The sequence below is a fragment of the Podarcis bocagei genome (genome assembly GCF_964188305.1).
Source record: "Podarcis bocagei genome assembly, chromosome: 5".
In the NCBI taxonomy this organism is placed as follows: Eukaryota; Metazoa; Chordata; class Lepidosauria; order Squamata; family Lacertidae; genus Podarcis; species Podarcis bocagei.
Genome location: NC_138129.1, coordinates 72,349,739 through 72,371,097, shown reverse-complemented (window position 1 = coordinate 72,371,097; position 21,359 = coordinate 72,349,739). Strand labels below are relative to the sequence as shown.

The 21,359-nt window shown below is 42.6% G+C and overlaps 1 protein-coding gene across 1 annotated transcript in view; it reads left to right on the top strand.

Annotated features, from left to right (window-relative positions):
• Positions 1-15,042: 15,042 nt before the first annotated feature.
• LOC308587766 (vitellogenin-2-like) overlaps positions 15,043-21,359 on the top strand; it is a gene marked incomplete at its 5' end in the record, with an annotated part of 29,642 nt that continues 23,325 nt past the window's right edge. The window contains 7 exons of the mRNA XM_081195529.1: positions 15,043-15,082; positions 15,273-15,293; positions 15,941-16,092; positions 17,697-17,948; positions 19,596-19,757; positions 19,877-20,025; positions 21,205-21,355. Coding sequence (XP_081051655.1) covers positions 15,043-15,082; positions 15,273-15,293; positions 15,941-16,092; positions 17,697-17,948; positions 19,596-19,757; positions 19,877-20,025; positions 21,205-21,355 — 927 coding nt within the window. The remainder of the gene's footprint in view (positions 15,083-15,272; positions 15,294-15,940; positions 16,093-17,696; positions 17,949-19,595; positions 19,758-19,876; positions 20,026-21,204; positions 21,356-21,359) is intronic.

Sequence of the window (21,359 nt, the reverse complement as noted above, 5' to 3'; positions counted from 1 at the left end):
CATGCAGCACAAGACCTCTAGATAAAAAATTGGCAAACCAAAGGCTTATATCACCTAATAGACTTTTATAAAAATAACAAACCTTTGTCAACACAAGAAATACAAGACAAACTAGAAGACACCCAAATGCCCTGGTTAACACAACACCAACTACATGCCCTCTTAAACAACCCAACAGTAAAATCAGCAGCAACTCAGCCCCTGACAACCTTCGAAAACCTCCTCCTAACAACAAAGGGAAATGGTAAAGGGATGGTTTCCGCAATATACAAAATACTACTCCAAAATCCCACAACCCCCCTAGACGCAATAAAAAAACAATGGGAGAATGACATAGGCTATGAGATTAACCCCACTCAATGGACCAGAATGTGGTCTAAACCCCCCTTTAAATCCATATCAACGAAAAGAAAAGAACCCACTCTGAAACTCACCTACAGGTGGTACCTAACACCAAGAAAACTAGTGCTAATATGCCCAGGAACCTCACCAAAATGCTGGAGAGGGTGCACCTCCACAGGCACATCCCTCCACATGTGGTGGGAGTGCCCCAAAATCCAACTATTCTGGACAACAGCCATACGAGAAATATGTAAAATAACTAAGCAAGTATTAGACACCACCCCAGAATTGGCCCTACTAAACATCTTCCAAGACAACAATGCCCATTTACACCACAAAGCACTCATAACCCACCTACTTTCAGCAACCAGAAACACCATAACCAGACACTGGAGAGACCTGTCAGGAGTAAGCATGGACCAATGGTACCAAATAGCATGGGGAACAGCCCTACTAGAAAAATTAACCAATAAACTGAAACTGGCACGGGGACAGACAGAAGAAGACGCCTTTACCCTGGTATGGCTCCCCTTTATCACGTACACAGCCCAATGACAACAAGACAATGACAATAATCCACCAACAGCATATAAATCAATATGGCTAACCTGATTCAAAACACCCACCCACCCCACTCACACACAAAAACAAAGCCAATCACAAACAAACAACCACCCCCTAGGCCAACCCCAACCTCTTTCACCACCAAAGGTACACATGTGAACAGCAGAGAACTGCCACGAGTAACACTGACACCAAACCCTACATACATTAAGCAAAATAGAAACATCGCCACCCAACCCCACCCATCTCCCCCCTCCACCCCTTTTCTTCCAAAAGAAAAAAAGAAATATAAATCAATGTCAACCCTGCCAACCCTACCCTAGAAGCATTCTTATGTTTTAAGACCACACAATGAACAATAAAAGATGTTCTCCTAATTCCACCAAAATTAAAGCACAGCATTGACATGCTACCCTGAACCAGCTAAAATGAAAAAGTACAAAAAAGAGAGACTTCTGCTGAGTTCAGTAATACTTCCTCATCCCTTCTGGGTGTGGAAAACCTCTTAAATATGAGAAATCAGGTGATACTACTGCAATTATTAAACCAAGCCTCATCACTTGGGACCACATTTACAAAGCACAGGTGTAAGCTTCAAAGTATCTCTAGATGCTGAATGCTGCAATCCTATCCTGACATGGTTTGGACTCCCTTCCAACTCTACAATTCTATGATTCCATGAATGAAATATGTTCCATTGACCTCAATGAGATTTACACACACATCTATAAGAACTGCGCTGCATGACACTCATTAGATGGTTTAGAAACCGAGTCAACAAGTTGTTAGCTTGATTGAAGTCAGTGCAGAAAACCACAGTGAGGTCTGCATTCTAGATTTTTAACAGGTTACTCTCGATCCCACCAAGATCACATATTTAATTCAGAGATACTCAGCTGCCCCAGAATACTATTCTGCAGTCTGTGGTCTGGAAGAGGGAGCAGAGTTGTATTTTTCTTCTTCTTTGCCATGCAAGCTAACCCCTATCCATAGTCAGTCTCCACAATCCAAAGACTCCTACAGATAATAATAATAATAATAATAATAATAATAATAATAATAATAATAATAATAATAATAATAATTTATTATTTATACCCCGCCCATCTGGCTGAGTTTCCCCAGCCACTCTGAGCGGCTCCCAATCAAGTGTTAAAAACAGTACAGCGTTACATATTAAAAACTTCCCTGAACAGGGCTGCCTTCAGTTGTCTTCTGAATGTCAGGTAATTGTTTATCTCTTTGACATCTGATGGGAGGGCGTTCCACAGGGCGGGCGTCACTACCGAGAAGGCCCTCTGTCTGGTTCCCTGTAGCCTCACTTCTCGCAATGAGGGAACCACCAGAAGGCCCTTGGCGCTGGATCTCAGTGTCTGGGCTGAACGATGGGGGTGGAGACGCTCCTTCAGATAGCAGCATAGTTGTGGAACACATTTACTCAGGCAAAGTGGTGCCCGAATCTGTTGCCCCAGATTTCCAGGCTTAGGGGGTGGGTGGGATTTGACTGACACGTTCTACATTGAAGATCATTATTTCCTTTGACTTGATTGGATGGATAAGGAGAAGAGGACTTGACTCCAAAGAGAGGAAAGGGGGAGGACTACAAGTAATCAGCTAAGAAATACTACTGCAGCAGGGGTAGAACTAATCAGTGGTGGTTTGTACAGATGCTCAGTGAAAACATGAATAAGAACTTCAGAAGAAAGCTGCTGGATCAGACCAGAGGCCTGTCCAACCCAGCATCTTGTCCTGATGGTGGACAAACTGATGCCTACGGGAAACTCATAAGTGTAGGAATAGTTCCCTAAGTTCAAAATGATCTTTAATAGCACAATATCTAGTCCCTATATCATGAAAGTGGAAGTGAGATGGCCTTCCAATGAGGTGAGCAAGCTGTACTGATGCTTATTGCTCTTTGATTAATGGGAGAATAGATGCATATGCATCCTAATTTTTTACATCTATCATCTATCAATATCTATATCTATCTATCATCTATCTATCTATCATCTATCTATCTATCTATCTATCTATCTATCATCTATCTATCTATCATCTATCTATCTATCTATCTATCTATCTATCTATCTATCTATCATCTATCTATCTATCTATCTATCTATCTATCTATCTATCTATCATCTATCTCTATCTAGCATCTGTCTATCTATCATCTATCTATCATCTATCTCTATCTAGCATCTGTCTATCTATCTATCTATCTATCTATCTATCTATCTATCTACCTACCTACCTACCTACCTACTTACCTACCTACCTACCGTATTTTTCACTCTATAAGACCATAAGACGCACCTAGTTTTTAGAGGAAGAAAACAAGAGGGGGGGAAATTCTGAATCCCAGAAGCCAGAACAGCAAGACGGATCTCTGCGCAGCAATACCTCTTGATGTTCTGGCTTCTGGGATAGCTGCGCAGCCTGCATTCGCCCCATAAGACGCACACACATTTCCCCTTATTTTTTAGGAGGGGAAAAGTGTGTCTTATAGAGCGAAAAATATCTCTATCTCATCTACTGATACACACATGAATGAGAAAACTATACTGAAATGTTTTTATAAATCACTGGGCTGTTGCTGTAGGTGGAAGGGTAACACTGCTGATCATCACTACTATTCTCAAAGGCTGGTGAGAGCATCTACGCTGGTGTCTCTCTGTGCATGATTGAGGGAGGAGAGTTCAATTTTAATAGATCTCCATTTTAGCCATTAAAGTAGAAATGGGGGACCTGTTGCCCTCCATGTTTTGCTGGTCTCCAGCTCCCAGCAGCCCCATCCAGAACGGTCAACGATGTGAGATGATGGCAGTTGCAAATCAGCAACATCTGGATGGCCACAGGTCTCCATTGCTGCATCACTGGATAGTCCCACTAGGCCAAACCTATTCATCGTGTGTAAAAGATGGAAAGACAAGCTTATTGTTAATAAACAATGTAAATAAAGACCGTACTGAGTCAAAACCACCTTTCTTTGTTATTCCTCTTATCAGCCTCTGATGTTGAGATAAGCTCTCCATATGTGCTATACCTGAAAGAGCATTTCTACCCCCATCATTCAGCATGGACAGCATGGACATCCAGCTCCAAGGCCTTTCTGGCAGTTCCGTCACTGTGAAAAGTGATGTTCCAGGGAACCAGGCAGAGGGCCTTCTTGGTAGTGGCGCTCTCCCTGCAGAACGCCCTCCTAGCAGATGTCAAGGAGACAAATAACTATAGAACTTTAAAAGACACTTGAAGGCAGCCCTGTATAGGGAAGTTTTTAATGTTTATGTTTTTATTATGCTTTTATGTTTTTGGAAGCTGCCCAAAGTGGCTAGGGCAACCCAGTCAGATGAGTGGGGTACAAATAATAAATTCATTTTTATTTTATTTTTTAAAAATGATATTTATTAGAAGTTTAAAAATTACAGAAAAAAGAAGAAAAGAAAACAGCAAAAAATTTAACAGGACATACATTACAATATATAAAAAGAAAAAACATAAAAAACAATACAGCAATATAGCAAAAAAGAACAATAACATTAAAACACACATCCGATATTCCATATCATTATCTTTCATTTACTTGTTTCATTGACCTCCTCACACCTCCCTTTTTGTATTCTAGTTTAATTAATTGTTTCAGCAAATTCTTTCCATCTTTCTCAAATTTTGTTGTGTAACAGTCTAACCTATTAATTAACTCAGCAAATCCTTTCCATCTTTCACTATATTCTGTCATTAAATTTACCTTAATTTATTTTAACCTTATCTTACCATAAAAAGCCTTAAAACTTTAAACTTAATACTTATTTGTACATAACTCCTTATATCATTTCTACTAAAGCCAAATAGTTTCATTCCAACATTTTTCCTAACACTCATTAATTTTACACTAATTCTCAAAATAAATTTTTAAAAACTTTCTTCCAATCTTCATCCAACGTCTCTTCTTCCTGGTCTCGGGTTATGTCAGTCCTTTCTATCCATTCCATCTAGTCCATCAACCTGGTGATCTTGTGTCCGAGGCTCTTAAGTCTTTTCCATGTCCCTTCTGCAGATCTTCTTCTTGTTTATACCTGCACTTTACTTTGTCTTTTGTTGATCTTTTTCTTAATTTCTTTCCTTTCTCATTGAGGAGTAGGTCTCGGGGAGACTCCAACCCAACAATATCTCCATCCCCCCTCGACAGGTCAGCCCATTCTCCACAGTCAGCACTGTAATCCAGAAAGTATTTAAAAGCATGTTTCAAAGTCCCTCCAAAGTTAAGAGCCCCCACAACTCCAGACCCCCCCTGGCCCAAAACCAAATCCCCAAAGCCAAAACATCCCTGCCTAGGGGGATCCAACCAACTTCCCATCTCCAAGCCAAACAATGCTCCCTCTCTCCAAATCTGACTTTCTCCAGGTTCAGTCTTCAAAAACAGCAGCTTATGCTCCTGCAGGGCCTCAGGTCTCTCCATTTGTATTACTTTGAGGTTCAACAACAACCTCCTCCATTATCTTCTGCACTTGCACTTGCCCTGTCAAAACAGATTCCTGGGTTGGTTCCTGAATGGTTTCTATGTGAGTATTCACTGTTTGTCCAAAATTATTGACTGCAACAGTAATCAAATCCATCTTCTCATGCAGCTGCTCCAACAAAGCGCTTGTCTTGCAAAGGGCAAGCACCAAAACGTCTTCTAAATACATTCTTATCCAAGGTCAAATGTCTGGTCTCACGATCCTTAATCTCCACAGCTGTGAAATTCCCCAGATCGACTCCAGCAACAGTTTAACTAGCTCCCTCTAGAGGAGACAATTTCAATTTGTATCCATCTTTTGAAAGCTATCCAACAAAAGAAAATTACTTTCATTTTTCAAATATTTTGTTTCTTTTGGATGCAAAAGGCAACATTGGGATCAATATGTTTCTCTTTTTTAACTATCTGTCAAAAGACGTTCCATTCACAGTCAATGAACTTCCCCAAAAATTTCTGTCTCTGACACCCCGTTCCCAGGTTTGAGACGGTGGAAATTTATCTTTCTTTACTCTCTCTCCTGCAGGCTTAAACAATCTAAGATTCCCCCCCTCTTCTCCTGCTTCCAAGAGGGGTTTTGGTGGTTTTAACTGAAGGAAATTTAGTCCTTTATATACGACTTTCCATACTTTAGCTTGCAAAATTTTTGCTTCAATCTATTTACAAAAGCGGAAGGCGGAATTCCTGTTTAGAACCTTCCCGCTTCGGTGCCAAATTAAAATGTTTCGTAGTCCAATTTTCCGTTCTACTCACGGGCACTTGTTTAGAGTCCAATTGTCCACAGGAAAAAGTCAGCACTCTCCGGCAACGGCTGTGCGGCTTCACTCCGTAAAAGTAGTGGTCGATTCAAAACACCGTGCCACTCACCCCACTTCGCTTCAGATCCCCGAAAAAGGGTTTCCCTGTGAGTAGGGGAGGCGCTCTTGGTGTCAGCCGAATCCCACGTTCCCAGGCTTCCTCCGCCTGGGATTTTTGAGGGGTCTCCGCCTTCGCCGCAGCGGCAAGACCCGATTTTCGCAGAGCGGGTTCCTCTCGGTCAGAGGAACTCTGCCATTGCCGATGGCGCTAACCCAGAAGTCCTTTCAAATAATAAATTTATTATAATCATTATATTTTTAAAGTCCATACATATTGGACCTATGTTTCTGTGGTGGGAGGGCTTTTTCCCCAATTGGAAGCAACTATTTGTCTCACTACTGTGATAAGAAAGAAGACCATTTTTTTATGCTTGACATTTGGATTGATATCGTTTTCCATTGACAGTAGGACAATAGGACTTACATGGAATCAGGTACAAGACATTGTCCCATTGTGGCAGATGACAGTCAGTAAAAAAACACACCAGGTCCAGATATATTTACCGTATTTTTCGCTCCATAAGATGCACTTTTTCCCTCCTAAAAAGTAAGGTGTGTTTTATGTAGCAAATGCAGGCGGGAGGCTCTGCTCAGCGCTGCCTTCAAAGAGCTGCGTGGAGCGTGTGTGCGGCTCTTGGGGGCTTTCACCTGAGGAGGGAGAAGGGCAGCCCGTCAGTCCCTTCTCCCTCCTTGGGGAAAAGCCCCCAAGAGGCTAGGCGCGGCTCTTTAAAGAGCTCACGGCTCTTGCTGGCTTTTCCGGGAGGTGGGGGAAGGGACAGAGGGCAGTCCCTCAGTCCCATCCCCCACCTCTCGGAAAAGCCCCCAAGAGCTGCGCTCCCTTTAAAGAGCCACATGGAGCGTGTTTGCAGCTCTTAGGGGCTTTTCCCCAAGGAGGGAGAAGGGCAGCCAGTCATGGACTGCCCTTTTCCCTCCTTAGGGAAAAGCCTGCAAGCGCCACACACACGCTCCACGCGACAGGGAGCGCTGAGCAGAGCCTGGGATGCGTACAGGCTCTGCTCAGCGCTCCCTTTAAAGAATTTTTTCTCTCTTGCATCCCCCCTCTAGAAACTAGGTGCATCTTATGGTCAGGTGTGTCTTATGGAGCAGGAAAATACAGTAAGCAATCAATACACCACACATGGAGGACTGTGCCTTTAAGCTTACATCCTCTCCAGCATAAAGGCTAGAGAATATAGTTAACTCTTGAGGAAGTTGTGGAGACTGAGGATTGCTACTTTCCCACAGCTCCCTAAGTCTCCTCCTCCAGTTCCTTCCCAAGCAATCTGAAGCGCCATCATTTTGCCTGTCTTTGCTCTGCCCTTTTCATACCTCTTCTGGTTCTGGGAGAGCGGAGAAGAGTGGAGCTGCTCACAGAAGGAGGAGGAACCCCTTGGCTACCTCTGCAGCCTGCCTAATCTCTGCCTCTTAGCTCCTCTCCAGCCTCTACTTCTGCCACTTCCTGCTCATTGAAGTCCTATTACCACTTCAGCTTCCAACACCTCCTCCTCCCAGTCTGCTCCCTCTTCTCCCTCTCATTGTCATCCCACCCTGGCTCTGAACAGGGGCGAAGGAAGGCGCTGTCATTCCTGGGGTGGGCGTCACTACATAGGGTGCGTGTGTGGCGTTGCTACATATGACGCATGCGCCATACGTAGTGATGCCGCACATGCGCTGTATAGCGGTTTGCTGCGGGCGCCGCTCCAGCACCATACAGATGGTGCCGGGATCCCCCCAGAGCTGCTACAGCTGCAAACGGAGGATCCTCCAAAGACGGCTGCGGTGGCACAATGGCTGCTCGTGCCCCTGCGAGCCCCTGTGGGATGACTTCTTGTCACCCCCGCAGACATGGAACCCGGGGCATACAGCTCCCCACACCCCCTGTTGTGACACCACTGGCTCTGAGTCTTCTTCACTTGGGGGTTCCCCAGCTGGTACCTCCCAACCCTACTCTGCCAGACCATGACAGTTAAGTAACAAAGGTCCTGCTGTCATGGATGAGCCAATGATACGGCAGGGTGTTGGGTTTCCTCAGCAACACAAGTAGCATCTTGATAGCAGCAGTCCAGTAAAACATCTCTCCCCCCCTCATTAAAATACATATGCCTTGGTAACTTTTTTTAAAAAAGTATTATGAGGTGCTTCAAGCACATTTTCTTTTTGGGTGGAAAAGCAGGATACAAATTAAATGACCGGCCCCTGAACATATGAACCGACTGCTGGAACAGCAGTGTGTTTGATGTGACATGAACATACAGCTGGGATAGCTCAGTCAGTAGAGCATGAGACTCTTAATCTCAAGGTTATGAGTTCAAGTCCCATGTTGGGCAAAAGATTCCTGCATTGCAGGGAGTTGGACTAGATGACGCTCGCGGTCCCTTCCAACTCTACAGTTCTATGATTTCAGTTGATCTGTGGTGGTCATTCAAAGCAGCAAGACACCACGTGAAACTGCCAGCATGAAGGAATAAGCAAGAATATATGAGGCAGCCCCAGTACATGACAGAATCCTGGGAAGTGGCCAAAGTAAACAGATTCAAGGCTAAACTGAAAGTTCTTTGTGGAGAACTTTGGGTCCAAATTGTGTGTATGTGTGTGTCAAAAGTTGTTGCCTCAGCGCACCTCCACCCCAACTGCTGCCTGTTTCACATTAGGAAGCGTTCTTCTGCCACCAGTGGTGCTCCCCCTGGTGGACGACAGACACAGTTTGTGTTTCGCATGGAAAGCTGCTTTGCACCAAGTCAGACCATGGGTCCATCCAGCTTACTATTGTCTACACTGGTTTCTAATGTTGTATTATTTTGGGAGGTCATAAAGCTACCAATACTTCTGTGAAATGTCAGAATGGGGGTATGAAATCAACACACCAAATAAGGATGCATGCACACAAGGGATCGTTGACGTATCAGAATATTCAATCCAGTTCACATTGAAAGGTGAACCTGCCTAATTTGCACTTCCATAACAATACTGTGGTACCTCGGGTTAAGAACTTAATTCGTTCTGGAGGTCCATTCTTAACCTGAAACTGTTCTTAACCTGAAGCACTACTTTAGCTAATGGGGCCTCCCGCTGCCGCCGTGCGATTTCTGTTCTCATCCTGAAGCAAAGTTCTTAACCTGAGGTACTATTTCTGGGTTAGCGGAGTCTGTAACCTGAAGTGTCTGTAACCTGAGGTACCACTGTACAAGGACCAAAACACTGTTGGAGGAAATGGACAAGAAGGAAGAGGTTAATTTCCTTCATGAGTGTAAATCACCCTATGTATGAGATAAGCCAACAGGCCAAAGGTCAGCCAAGACAGCTGCTATGGCAATGGCCCAGTGCCACCTATCTAAGTGACTGAGACATGTCAGCTCATTAGTCAGTCAGTGAATCTGTCTGTCTGTGTGCCGGGGTCAGTCTTGAGAAGTGAGTCAGAGTCTGTGGAACATCTAGAATTGCTGGAACAACAGAGATATTTTTTGTTTGTATATATCTGTATCTATATCTGCAAAGTCTACCAGCTGTATGTATATATCAGCATCCGGAACTCTATTACTGAAGCCTAATATTCTACAGCAGTAAACTATTTTGGATCTTAAGCTGCCTCTGCATGGTGACTGGGACTAGAGACAATTCCACTGCGAGGGTATTTCACCTCAGATCCCCAATGAACACACCCACCCTTTGATGTCTGCAATTCTCTGAATTTTGCATTGCTGTTTTTTCAGCCAAGTCATGTTAACAAAAACAAATATGGTAGGGTAGTGTGTGCATAAAAATGCATATATCAGTGAAAAATTGCATACTGGGGGCGGTTGCCAAGACCACATAACACCGGTCTTGAAAGAAATACATTGGCTCCCAGTACGTTTCCAAGCACAATTCAAAGTGTTGGTGTTGACCTTTAAAGCCCTAAATGGCTTCGGCCCAGTATACCTGAAGGAGCGTCTCCACCCCCATCGTTCTGCCCGGACACTGAGGTCCAGCGCTGAAGGCCTTCTGGCGGTTCCCTCATTGAGAGAAGCAAAGCTACAGGGAACCAGGCAGAGGGCCTTCTCGGTAGTGGCGCCTGTCCTGTGGAACGCCCTCCCATCAGATATCAAATAGATAAACAACTATCGGACATTCAGAAGACATCTGAAGGCAGCCCTGTTCAGGGAAGTTTTTAATGTGTGACATTTTAATGTATTTTTAATCTTTGTTGGAAGCCACCCAGAGTGGCTGGGGAAACCCAGCCAGATGGGTGGGGTACAAATAATAAATTATTATTATATTATTATTACAAAATTTTATTTAGAACTATTAGAAGGCATGCCTATATAATAGGTTATGACATGCCCCACATCTGTCCTGATTTGAGCTGGAATTACAGAAGCTATCCCGGCTTCTTCTTCTTCTTCTTTTTAAAAAAAATCTTTTTATTAATTTTCATAAGCAAACAGAAAAACAAAACAACCGTACATAAAAAAGAGAAAAAAAGAAAACAAAAACAAGAACAAGAACAAGAACAAACAACAGAAAACATAAACGGACCAAAAAAGAAACACATGAATTGACTTCCCTCCATCTCGGTTTTGGATTATATAAGATTGTAATTCCATTCTGCAGTTTTCATTTTATATCATCTATGCATCGCAAGAATTATGTTAAACCTACTGTGATTTTTAGATTTCTAGAATTTGTTTCCATATATGTTATAAATTTGGTCCAATCGTCATTAAACTTTGTATCTTTTTGCTGTCTGATATTCTGCGTCATTTTTGCCAATTCTAAGTATTCAAATAGTTTAATTTGCCAATCTTTAACGGTCGGGATATTAGGGGTTTTCCAATTTTGTGCTAGTAGAATCCTAGCAGCTACAGTTGCATATTGAAACATTATGTAGTCTTCTTTTTTAATCTCGTCTCTGATCATACCTAGGAGGAAGGCTTCGGGTTTTTTAACAAAGGTGTATTTAAGTATCTTTTTCAATTCATTGTATATAGCTTCCCAAATTTTTTTTATTTCTTCACACTTCCACCACATATGATAGAAACTGCCTTCTTTGGATTTACACTTCCAACACCTATTATCCCCGGTCTTTTACATTTTTTCTAATTTCACGGGGCTGATGTACCAACGGTACATCATCTTTTCCATATTTTCTCTAAGGGTGGTGCAGGCAGTAAATTTCATACCTTTATTCCATAGCCTCGTCCAATTATCATAATCCAAATTATATCCAAAGTCTATTGCCCATTTTATCATAACTTCCTTGACCTCCTCATCCTTAGTATCCCATTCTAGTAACAGGTTATACATTTTGGATAGAAGTTTGGTTTTACTTTCTATAATCTCTACCTGGAACCTAGATTTTTTCTCATTCATCCCCGTTTTTTTGTCTTCTTTCCATAAGGCATTAATTTGATGGTACTGCAGCCAGCCTGTTAGTTTGTCTTTTAGCTCTTCATAGGGTCTGATTTTCCATCCTTTTTCAGATCTTTCCAGGAGGTCTTCATAGTTCCATCTCTCACCTTCTATATTCGTTTTTTTATGGTTAAGATATCAATGGGCGATAACCACCAATGGGGAATTTTTTTCCAACAATTTCCTATTCTTTTCCCACACCTCTAACCAGGATCCTCTGATGATATGATTTGAGAAGCCTTTATGCACCTTTTCCTTATTCTGCCAGAGATAGGCGTGCCGAAGCTATCCCGGCTTCTGATTTGCTTCTGGGATGTTGGCCCATTTTGGCTCCCGCAAGAGTATGGCCCCAAAATATGCCCCTTTGGAGGGGGGTGCACTCTCTCACAAGTCACCTGGCTCACTCAAGAGTGCAGCCTCCAAACCATGCACCCCAACTTTCCTCTGAGGCATGTTGGAGGGTATGTTGTGAACATCAGGCCTCTTTCAGAACTTTCAGATCCTGATTTGGATGCCTCTCTCACCCAGGTGGCTGCTATATCTTATATAAAAAAAGGAGACAGGGTGAGGGGTTCATAAGACAGAAAGAGACAACCACACCTACAGTGGCAACGCAACAGAATCTTAGGGGACTTTTCAACAAGGCTCCAACAGCTTGTACCAGGGCTAGGGGACCTCAGGTCTGGTGGCCAACAGTAGTCCTCTTGGCCTCTCAGCCCAACCCATGGGATTCCCCTCAAGCCACCCTCATTTCCCCAGACCACACATTCACGGTTCCTGCTCTGTGCCTACCTTGAGTTCTTTTACTTGGCTGGAATGTGTTCATGAAGTATAATAAGTCCTCTTGCATGCCTAACAAGAGAGAGGAAGAGAAGGGTGTGTGGTGTGAGAAACTTTGAACTTTTGCATGGCTGGAATGTAGATAAGGGGCATATCAGCTACTCTGCCTACTTTTGCCCCTGGCCATGCCTATCATGGGCAGCAGTGGCCCCTGGAAGGATGCCCCTGAGGGAATGTGGTCTTCAGGCAAAAAAAGGTCACCTACTTCCAAGGAAGCTACAGGAATGGATGGGAAAGAAGACCCTCCAAGCTTAGCTGTTGCTGATGTTGCTGATGCAACGTAGCAGGACGTGAAAGATCTTGACAAGCTGGAACATGTGCAGAGGAGGGCGACCAAGATTATCAAGGGTCTGGAAACCACGACCTATGATGAACAGTTGAGGGAGTTAGGTATTTTTAGCCTGGAAAAGAGGAGACTGAGAGGAGCTATGACAGCCATCTTCAAATATCTAAAAGGCTGTCACATGGAGGATGGAGCAAGCTTGTTTAATAATAATAATAATAATAATAATAATAATAATAATAATAATAATAATAATAATAATTTATTTATACCCCGTCCATCTGGCTGGGCTTCCCCAGCCACTCTGGGCGGCTTCCAGCTGAATATTAAAATACAGTAATACATCAAACATTAAAAGCTTCCCTAAACAGGGCTGCCTTCAGATGTTTTCTAAAAGCTTGGTAGTTGTTGTTCTCTTTGACATCTGATAGGAGGGCATTCCACAGGGCGGGTGCCACTACCGAGAAGGCCTTCTGCCTGGTTCCCTGTAACTTGGCTTCTCACAGTGAGGGAACTGCCAGAAGGCCCTCAATGCTGGACCTCAGTGTCCAGGTAGAACGACGGGGGTGGAGACGCTCCTTCAGATATACTGGACCAAGGCTATTTAGGGCTTTAAAGATCAGCACCAACACTTTGAATTGTGCTTGGAAAAGTACTGGGAGCCAGTGTAAGTCTTTCAAGACCGGTGTTATATGGTCTCCCAGTCACTAGTCTAGCTGCCGTATTCTGGATTAGTTGTAGTTTCCAGGTCACCTTCAAAGGTAGCCCCACATAGAGCGCATTGCAGTAGTCCAAGCGGGAGATAACCAGAGCATGCACAGAGCATGCTTACTCCTGCTCTGGAGGCTAGGACCCAAACCAATGGATTCAAGTTACAAGAATGTTGATTCTGACTAAACATCAGAAAGAACTTTCTGAGGGTAAGAGCAGTTCCACAGTGGAGGCTGTGGATTCTCCTTCATTAGAGGTTTTTAAGCAGAGCTTGAATGGCTTTAGTTGATATTCCTGCATTGCAAGGCACTGGAAAAGATGACACTCAGGGTCCCTTCCAACTCTTCAATTTTATGAGGCAGTTTACATATACCAATGAAGCCATGCACGTAAGCCGGGCTGTCTTTCAGATAGTTTTATATGATTGCTGATGTCTCTGTCCTGCAGTTGAAAGAACACAGATAAGAGCTTGGGCCATGTGTGTCAGGTCAAAATGACCTTGCCAACCTTATGTCTAAATACAAATGTTTCAAAACCTTCCAGCTCATCATGGCCATCCACAATTCTCCTTCTGGAGTAAATATTTCTATATATATATATTATTAAATAATCATGTATCCTAAGTTTGCCATTTTTTTTAAAAAAAGAAATTAAATCTCCATCATATATACTCTTAGCAAATTCAGGAAGCTGAGCCAAGACAGCGATGTAGCTAAAATTGAGAAATAAGAGAAGGTATCAACGTGTGGGAGGAAGGGGTGGTCCCAAAGTTTGCAGAAGTACAGATAAAAACATATTTAGGAAAGACAGAAAAGGCCTAAGAGGAAAGGAGGAGGAAACATCCCAAAATAGCCCAGTGAGAATTCTCCAAATTTTGCACTGCACTTCACCAACCCAGTAATGAGTACAAAAATTCATATACTGGGAGAATGTGAGCATAAAAATCCATATATTAGTGAGATTACACACACACACACACACACACACACACACACACACACACACACATCATGAAGGGAATCCCGCTTGCAATAAATAGGTACAAAAATGTTTACTATGAGAAATTGCACAAAAATGCTGATTTTTCATGAAGATAGAAAATGTTGCAGAAATATGGAGGACTGAATTTAAGTTTGGGAAAACGAGAAAACGACAGCACCAAAACTGAAGGATCTGTCCTGACTTACTGGTGGAAGTAATGGGAGAACAACCTTTAGTAAGCCAAATCGAACCATAACTTGCTGGCTGGCTCAGATCATGAGCAGCAGCACTTCACAATTTTGTTGAAGTTGCCACTGTTTCCTGCCCTCCTCCACCCTGCGCTTGCATCGCAGCAGTGAATAGTTTGAGGGGGCGCATCAATATTTTTCGTTCTCTTTATAAAGCAAAAAAAGCCAATATGGTTGCCAACAGAATGTTTGAGCAACTTGAGTAACCAAGTTGATAATTCAATAACTCCTCCCCCTGCACCAAATGCCTGTTAATCATTCTTTGTGTATAAAAGCTGGTGTTGTTCCCTGACATTTTCATTCACCTTGAACATGAGGGGGGTCGTTTTTGTGCTGCTCATCACTCTTGTGGGTAAGCTCCCTACTCCCTCTGCCACTAGGTAGGGATGGTGATCTCTAGGGGGGGCAAGGTAGAATTGGAAGTCTCACCTCACCCTATCCCAAGTGAAATCTCTATCTATCATCTATCTATCATAGATTATCTGTCTATCATATTAAATTACAATTCTTTCCATTTACAAATGTATTTCTTCCCCACACAGGGAGCCAGAAAAATGATATCGGTAAGTCAAGCTCTCATTATTAACATGCTATCTTTTTGGTAGTTATTGGCTAAAGCGTAGAGAGGTTCTCTGTGGATTTGTGTAACAGTACTTTACATTTTGCCATCCCCCCCTTCAAAGGGCACAACACACCACAAGGGACCATGTAAGGGTTATTTTCATTTTTGTGGCATGGAGGGGGAGCGAGAAGGATAAATTTATGGGAGGGTCAAGATTCACAGCACGAGTTATAGGCCTGCTCTTAGATACTGTATGTCCAAGCTGTATAGCCTATTAGTTACTAGTGAGTAAGCCTATTGAACTCAGTAGGACACACTTCCAGGTAAACATGTATAGGACTGAATTGTGCAAGAATTATTTATTTTTTTGCATTCAGCTATGTTTAGGAATCACAGAAATTGTTATTTACATGTAAACCTGCTTTTGAGAGACAACCTTTTGGTTTCAAGCTGAATTCAGCATCCTGACATATACTAGAAATATTATAATTCATTCACATATTTTGCATAGTTTATTTTGTGTAATTTACAGTACCTTGGGAATGTGGTCAATTCCCAAGCACCACAGATATTAATGTTACTGTTGTGTTCTTATTTGTGTAGGGTGTTATAGGTACTCAGAATTATCTCCCCCCTCCTTTTTAACAGAACCTGGTTTTAGCAATCTCAAATCCTACCTTTACAACTATACCGGACTCATTCAGATTGGATTGGAAGATGGGGATTTAGAAAAATCTGTCTTAAAACTGTCTTGCCAAGTAAAGATCAGCAGAGTGTCCCAGGAAGACCACATTCTTAAGGTAGATTATGATAACAATTTTTAATTTTAGTGACTAAACATACCTGCCAAGCTCTTTCTTTCTTCACCTGGAATCATGTGGCTTTGGTTGGCTGGCATCCATCTGTCTCAGGGAATGTGCTTTCAGGGGTGAAGTAAAACCATCGTAGAGTTACAGAGCCTGCTGTGGCTGTAGAAACCAATACAGGAGAGACTGGTTTTTTAGATAGCTGGTTTGATGTTGTTGTTTAGTCGTGTCCGACTCTTCATGACCCCCTGGACCAGAGCACGCCAGGCACTCCTGTCTTCCACTGCCTCCCGCAGTTTGGTCAAACTCATGCTGGTAGCTTCGAGAACGCTGTCCAACCATCTTGTCCTCTGTCGTCCCTTTCTCCTTGTGCCCTCAATCTTTCCCAACATCAGGGTCTTTTCCAGGGAGTCTTCTCTTCTTATGAGGTGACCAAAGTATTGGTTTTATAGGGGACCATTTTAAGTGGAGAAGGGGTGGGCAGCTTAAGCATGGAAACAAGTGTCTAGAATCTCATGAGAGGCAGGCAGAAACAGGTTGAAGGATCCCCACCCAAACCTCTTTTCTTTAGAACAAAAATGCCATTGATGCTTTTGTTATGCGTTTTGGTATGTAAGGTGATATCAACACTTAAGGCTATTGATTTCAGTGGTTCCACTCTGAAGATGACTAACATTAGATATCACCCAATACTTTTGGGTTAACTCTTTCAGCCAAAATATACAGATGTTATCAATACATTTTCATCCGTGAAGGAGCTGAAGGAGAATGGCTTATTACAACTCGCACAGAAACGAAACATGGCTAGACTAGTGAGGTCCGTTTACTCAGAATAGCTCAGAAAGACATAAGCATCAGTGTAGCTACGTGGGATCTTCTAGGAGATTTCTACTAAGCTAGTGAAGAAGATGTGGACCAGCCTACCAATGCCTGCAACTCCTAAAGAATTAGATGGGCAAACTTGAACACAAATACAGAAGTTTGGTAGCTTAACACAATTATTTCTACTGGGGTGGACAGGTGAGTTGTACGTCTGGGAAACTGATAAAAGGGGGGGGGGAGTGGACATGACAGTAACCTCATCAAATGCTTTAGAAATGTAGGAGCTGTTTGTCATTCTGATAGGCCTTGTAAAATTGAACAGAGCTTGTGAGGGTAAGCCTCCATTAAGAGAGGGGGTGGAATGAGCAACCAGAAACAGATAAGGGGGAGGGTGTGTGAAAGGCAGCAGAAGAGAATAAGTTGCAAGGTTAACCAAAATGGAGGACTCTTGTACCAGAGCACAATGAAGTGTTTGCCAGCATACAACAATTTCCAGCATTGTGTCATAACACAAGGAACAGCGCTGAGGTCATGATGAACCCTACTCAGCATACTATTCTGGTCCCAGCTAGAAGGAAGAAATAAGGTTACTCAGGCATGTTTTCCATAGTTACTTGGGAGTAAGGGCCCACTCGGGAGATACATGTTCTCAGTTTTGGTGCCACATTCAAATTTAGGTAAATCTCTCTCTCCTCCTTATATGACTCTTCTGTTGCTTGCATGTAAATATTTTAATTTGGTTCAAATCTTCACTCCTCTGGTGCTTTTGCTCTTAGGTCCTTTCTCCACAAGTGGAAGAATACAATGGAAGATGGCCCAGAGATCCAACCTTCAAAACACCCACTCTCACTCAGAAGCTGGATCTATGTTTTCCTGAACCATTTAAGTTTGAATATAGAAGAGGTTGCATTGGAAATATTTATGCCCTTAAAAATGTCTCAATCGAGTGCATAAATATAATAAGGGGCATCCTGAACTTGCTGCAGATATCTGTAAATGAGATGGAGAGTGTGTACGAGCTACAGGAGGTATGGCATTTTCTTGGTCTTTTCAGATTCTAAAATGACTCGTTTTAAGAACAAACATTAGAGTATTAGAATCATGTGCTGTTGTTTTTACATGGGAACTTTCTGAAAGTGTCCCCCAAGGCTTGTTCCTGTGAACCACTTAATTGCTTTCTAATCACTTGATTACTTAGCAATTAATGACTTGCATCTGAACAGAAGTGAGCTAACTCCATTATGAGCATTGTGTCCGAAATTATGAGTGGTGCTGCAAAAGCTCTTTCTGTCGTGTTTGATTTATCGTGGCTTATTAATACATTAAATGTGATGCTGTAATGATCTAGTGATGAACATGAATCAGCATGCAGAACTATAGGGTTGGAAGAGATGTAAAGGACATCCTGACAAACTTCCTAGGCCAGCCTTCCTTTGTCTGGTATAATTCAGGTGTTTTGGAGAACTGCCGTTAGCTGCAACCAGCATGGCCAGTGATCAGGGATGATGCGAGTTGTAGTCCAAAATATCTGGAGGGCACCAGGTTAGGGAAGACTGTCCCAGACAATGTCCTTAACCAACATCCCTTTCACAATCTGCCGTGCCAACTAAATTAGAGAGTGCCAAAAGTAATGTGCTAGTCCACACATTTTCTAAATCAAGGAACTTCATTGAATAGTGCAAAACATCTGTATAGCTTATGATGTGAGATTATTGCATCGCATCACATGCAAGTTTGATCAAGAAGCTACTACACACCTCAGGTTTCTAGCTCTATGTTGTTTAGTTGTCTTAGTCGTGTTCAACTCTCCATGACCTCATGAACCAGAGTGTGCCTTGGAAACTCTCACTTCTCAAAGCTTCTCCTTTTTCATGTCCATGGAGTTTTCTTGGCAAAATACTGGAGTGGTTTGCCAGTTCCTTCTCCAGGTGGATCACATTTAGTCTAAACTCTTGGCTATGACCTGTCCACCTTGGGTGGCCCTGCACGGCATAGCTCATAGCTTCTTGGAGATATTCAAGCCCCTTCACCACAACAAGGCAGTGATCCATGAAGGGGTTCCAGTTATATAGAAGCAGTGAAATAAACATATATGTAAAGTCACATATGATGAGTGGCTTTCACATTGACCAATGAACTTTCAGACCTTGAAAATGAAAGCAAAATCTTCCTAGTGAGTTACATCTGGGGGGGGGGGGGGAGAATTCAACATACCGGTAGGTTTGTGGCATAAATTATGCCTTGTCCACAATGATCTCATTGCAGATAAATTGAATTCAAATGAAAACTTTCTCCAGATTGGGATCAATATCACTTTCCCCAAGTTGCACCCATCTCTGGTACCTCAAGAGAACCATGGATGAAGAAGAACATCAAAAATGAAATAAATTCCTTCCCACTCAGCCTATCTAAATATCTATTGCCCTGCATTGCCCATGCTTACCTATTCCCATCCTGAAAACATATGACTTCACTCACTTCACTCTGATGAGCTTAGTGTGCCTTGTTCATTCCTGATTTCTCCTTTTAACAAACTGTAACCTGAATTATGTGGGTTAATAGGAAGTGAGGGAGACAGTTATGTAGGGCACTGCATTGCTATGGTGCACGAGACTTTCCGATCTTCCTAGGACCTAAGATTTTGTGATTTCATTGTTGTCCATTGCTCTTTGCAGGATGGAGTTGGAGGAACTTGCCTCACCAAGTACATTGTCCAGGAGGACAAGGCCAATAATGTAAGCACCATTTCCCGAACCAAAGACCTCAGCAACTGCACAAACAAAGTTGTGAAGAACATTGGAATGGCCTATATCCGGCCTTGTCCTACATGTCCTTTGGTAAGGAGCCTTAACAGCAGCCATTGATGTAAATATTAACAACAGAGGTTGCTTCAAATAGTATAAACCAAGTTAATTTTAAAAGAACTTGATATAAGCAGTTTATTTGTCCTTCTTAGAACATCACAAACACAAGAGGGGCTGTGGCCTTCAACTACCAACTAAAATACATGGATACCGGAGCCCTGATCACACACGTTGACTCCCGGCAGGTGTATACTATCTCCCCATTCAATGAAGTTGGTAGTACTGCTGTTATGGACGCAAGGTATGTCTGACACGGTGCTATAATCAGAGCAAGGGACAAGCATGTCACCAGAATTGTGGATTGGTTTGCACATGCATGAACATCACTCTATTGGCACATGATTAGGCTGTGCTTGCTGACTGGTAGCTGAGAATGGGAAACCCTTCAAAAGCGTTGTGTCTAAGGTGATGTCAGGGGAGATGCAAGTGTTTGATCTGTGATGGCTGCAGCATCACATGAAAATATCACTTCATTCTGTGGTCAACAAGTGATGACAACATTAAAGATATAGCAGCTCTCCAAATGGTTAGCTGATTTTCTCTTGAAGTGAGAGAACTCTCAAGGTCAAGGACAGCCTATCTCCATATAAACCGTCCCAGACTCTGAGTTTATCATTCCTTTCTGCGTGTGGCTCCTCCATGTGAGGTCTGGAGGGTGATAGCATGAGAATGGGCCTTTTCTGCAGTGGCTCCCCATTTGTGGCCTGCTCACCATAATTATATATTTTTAGGTGCCAGGCAAAAACATTCCTCTTCAACCAGGCCTTGGGCTGAGTAATATTTATATCCTTTTAATTGTGTTTGTGGAAAAGAGGGGCTATTGTTTTGCTCAAAATAAAAAAATTCCTTCTAGTAGCACCTTAAAGACCAACTAAGTTAGTTCTTGGTATGAGCTTTCGTGTGCATGCACACTTCTTCAGATACCTTAACTTAGTTGGTCTTTAAGGTGCTACTAGAAGGAATTTTTTTATTTTGACTATGGCAGACCAACACGGCTACCTATCTGCTATTGTTTTGCTGTTTTGGTTAAATTATTTACTCGTGTTTTACCTTGTATTTTAGTCTGTGAACTGTCCTGAGATCTTTTGATGAAGGGCAGTAATATATATACTCAGTGTTTGATGCAATGCTGGATGAAGAATGCTGCCTTGAAGCAGCTCTTATAGGGTTTGAAACAAGAGTCTGAACCCAGGACTTTCTTCATGTGAAGCATGAGAGCTACCATTGAGCTGCATGTACAGGTTGTCGAATCCTAAACTGGCCAATGCTTTGAGCCCTCAGACTGGGCACCATGGTGATGCTGAACATGGGCTTCTCTCAGTCAAAGTGAATGCATTTCCTTTCTGTCAGAATCTATAGACTTCAACCTTAATCCTTCTTCTCAGCGTTAATACATGAATTTATTTCTTACCCCATCCAGACAAAACTTGACTTTGATCGAAACGACAACCAACCAAGACAAAATGCCAGGGAACTTGCTGCAAAACTACGGAAATATTCATTATCAGTTTCCAGAAGACCTTCCCCAGATGGCTCTGCACCTAATAAAGACCGATAACCCTGAGCCACGGGTGA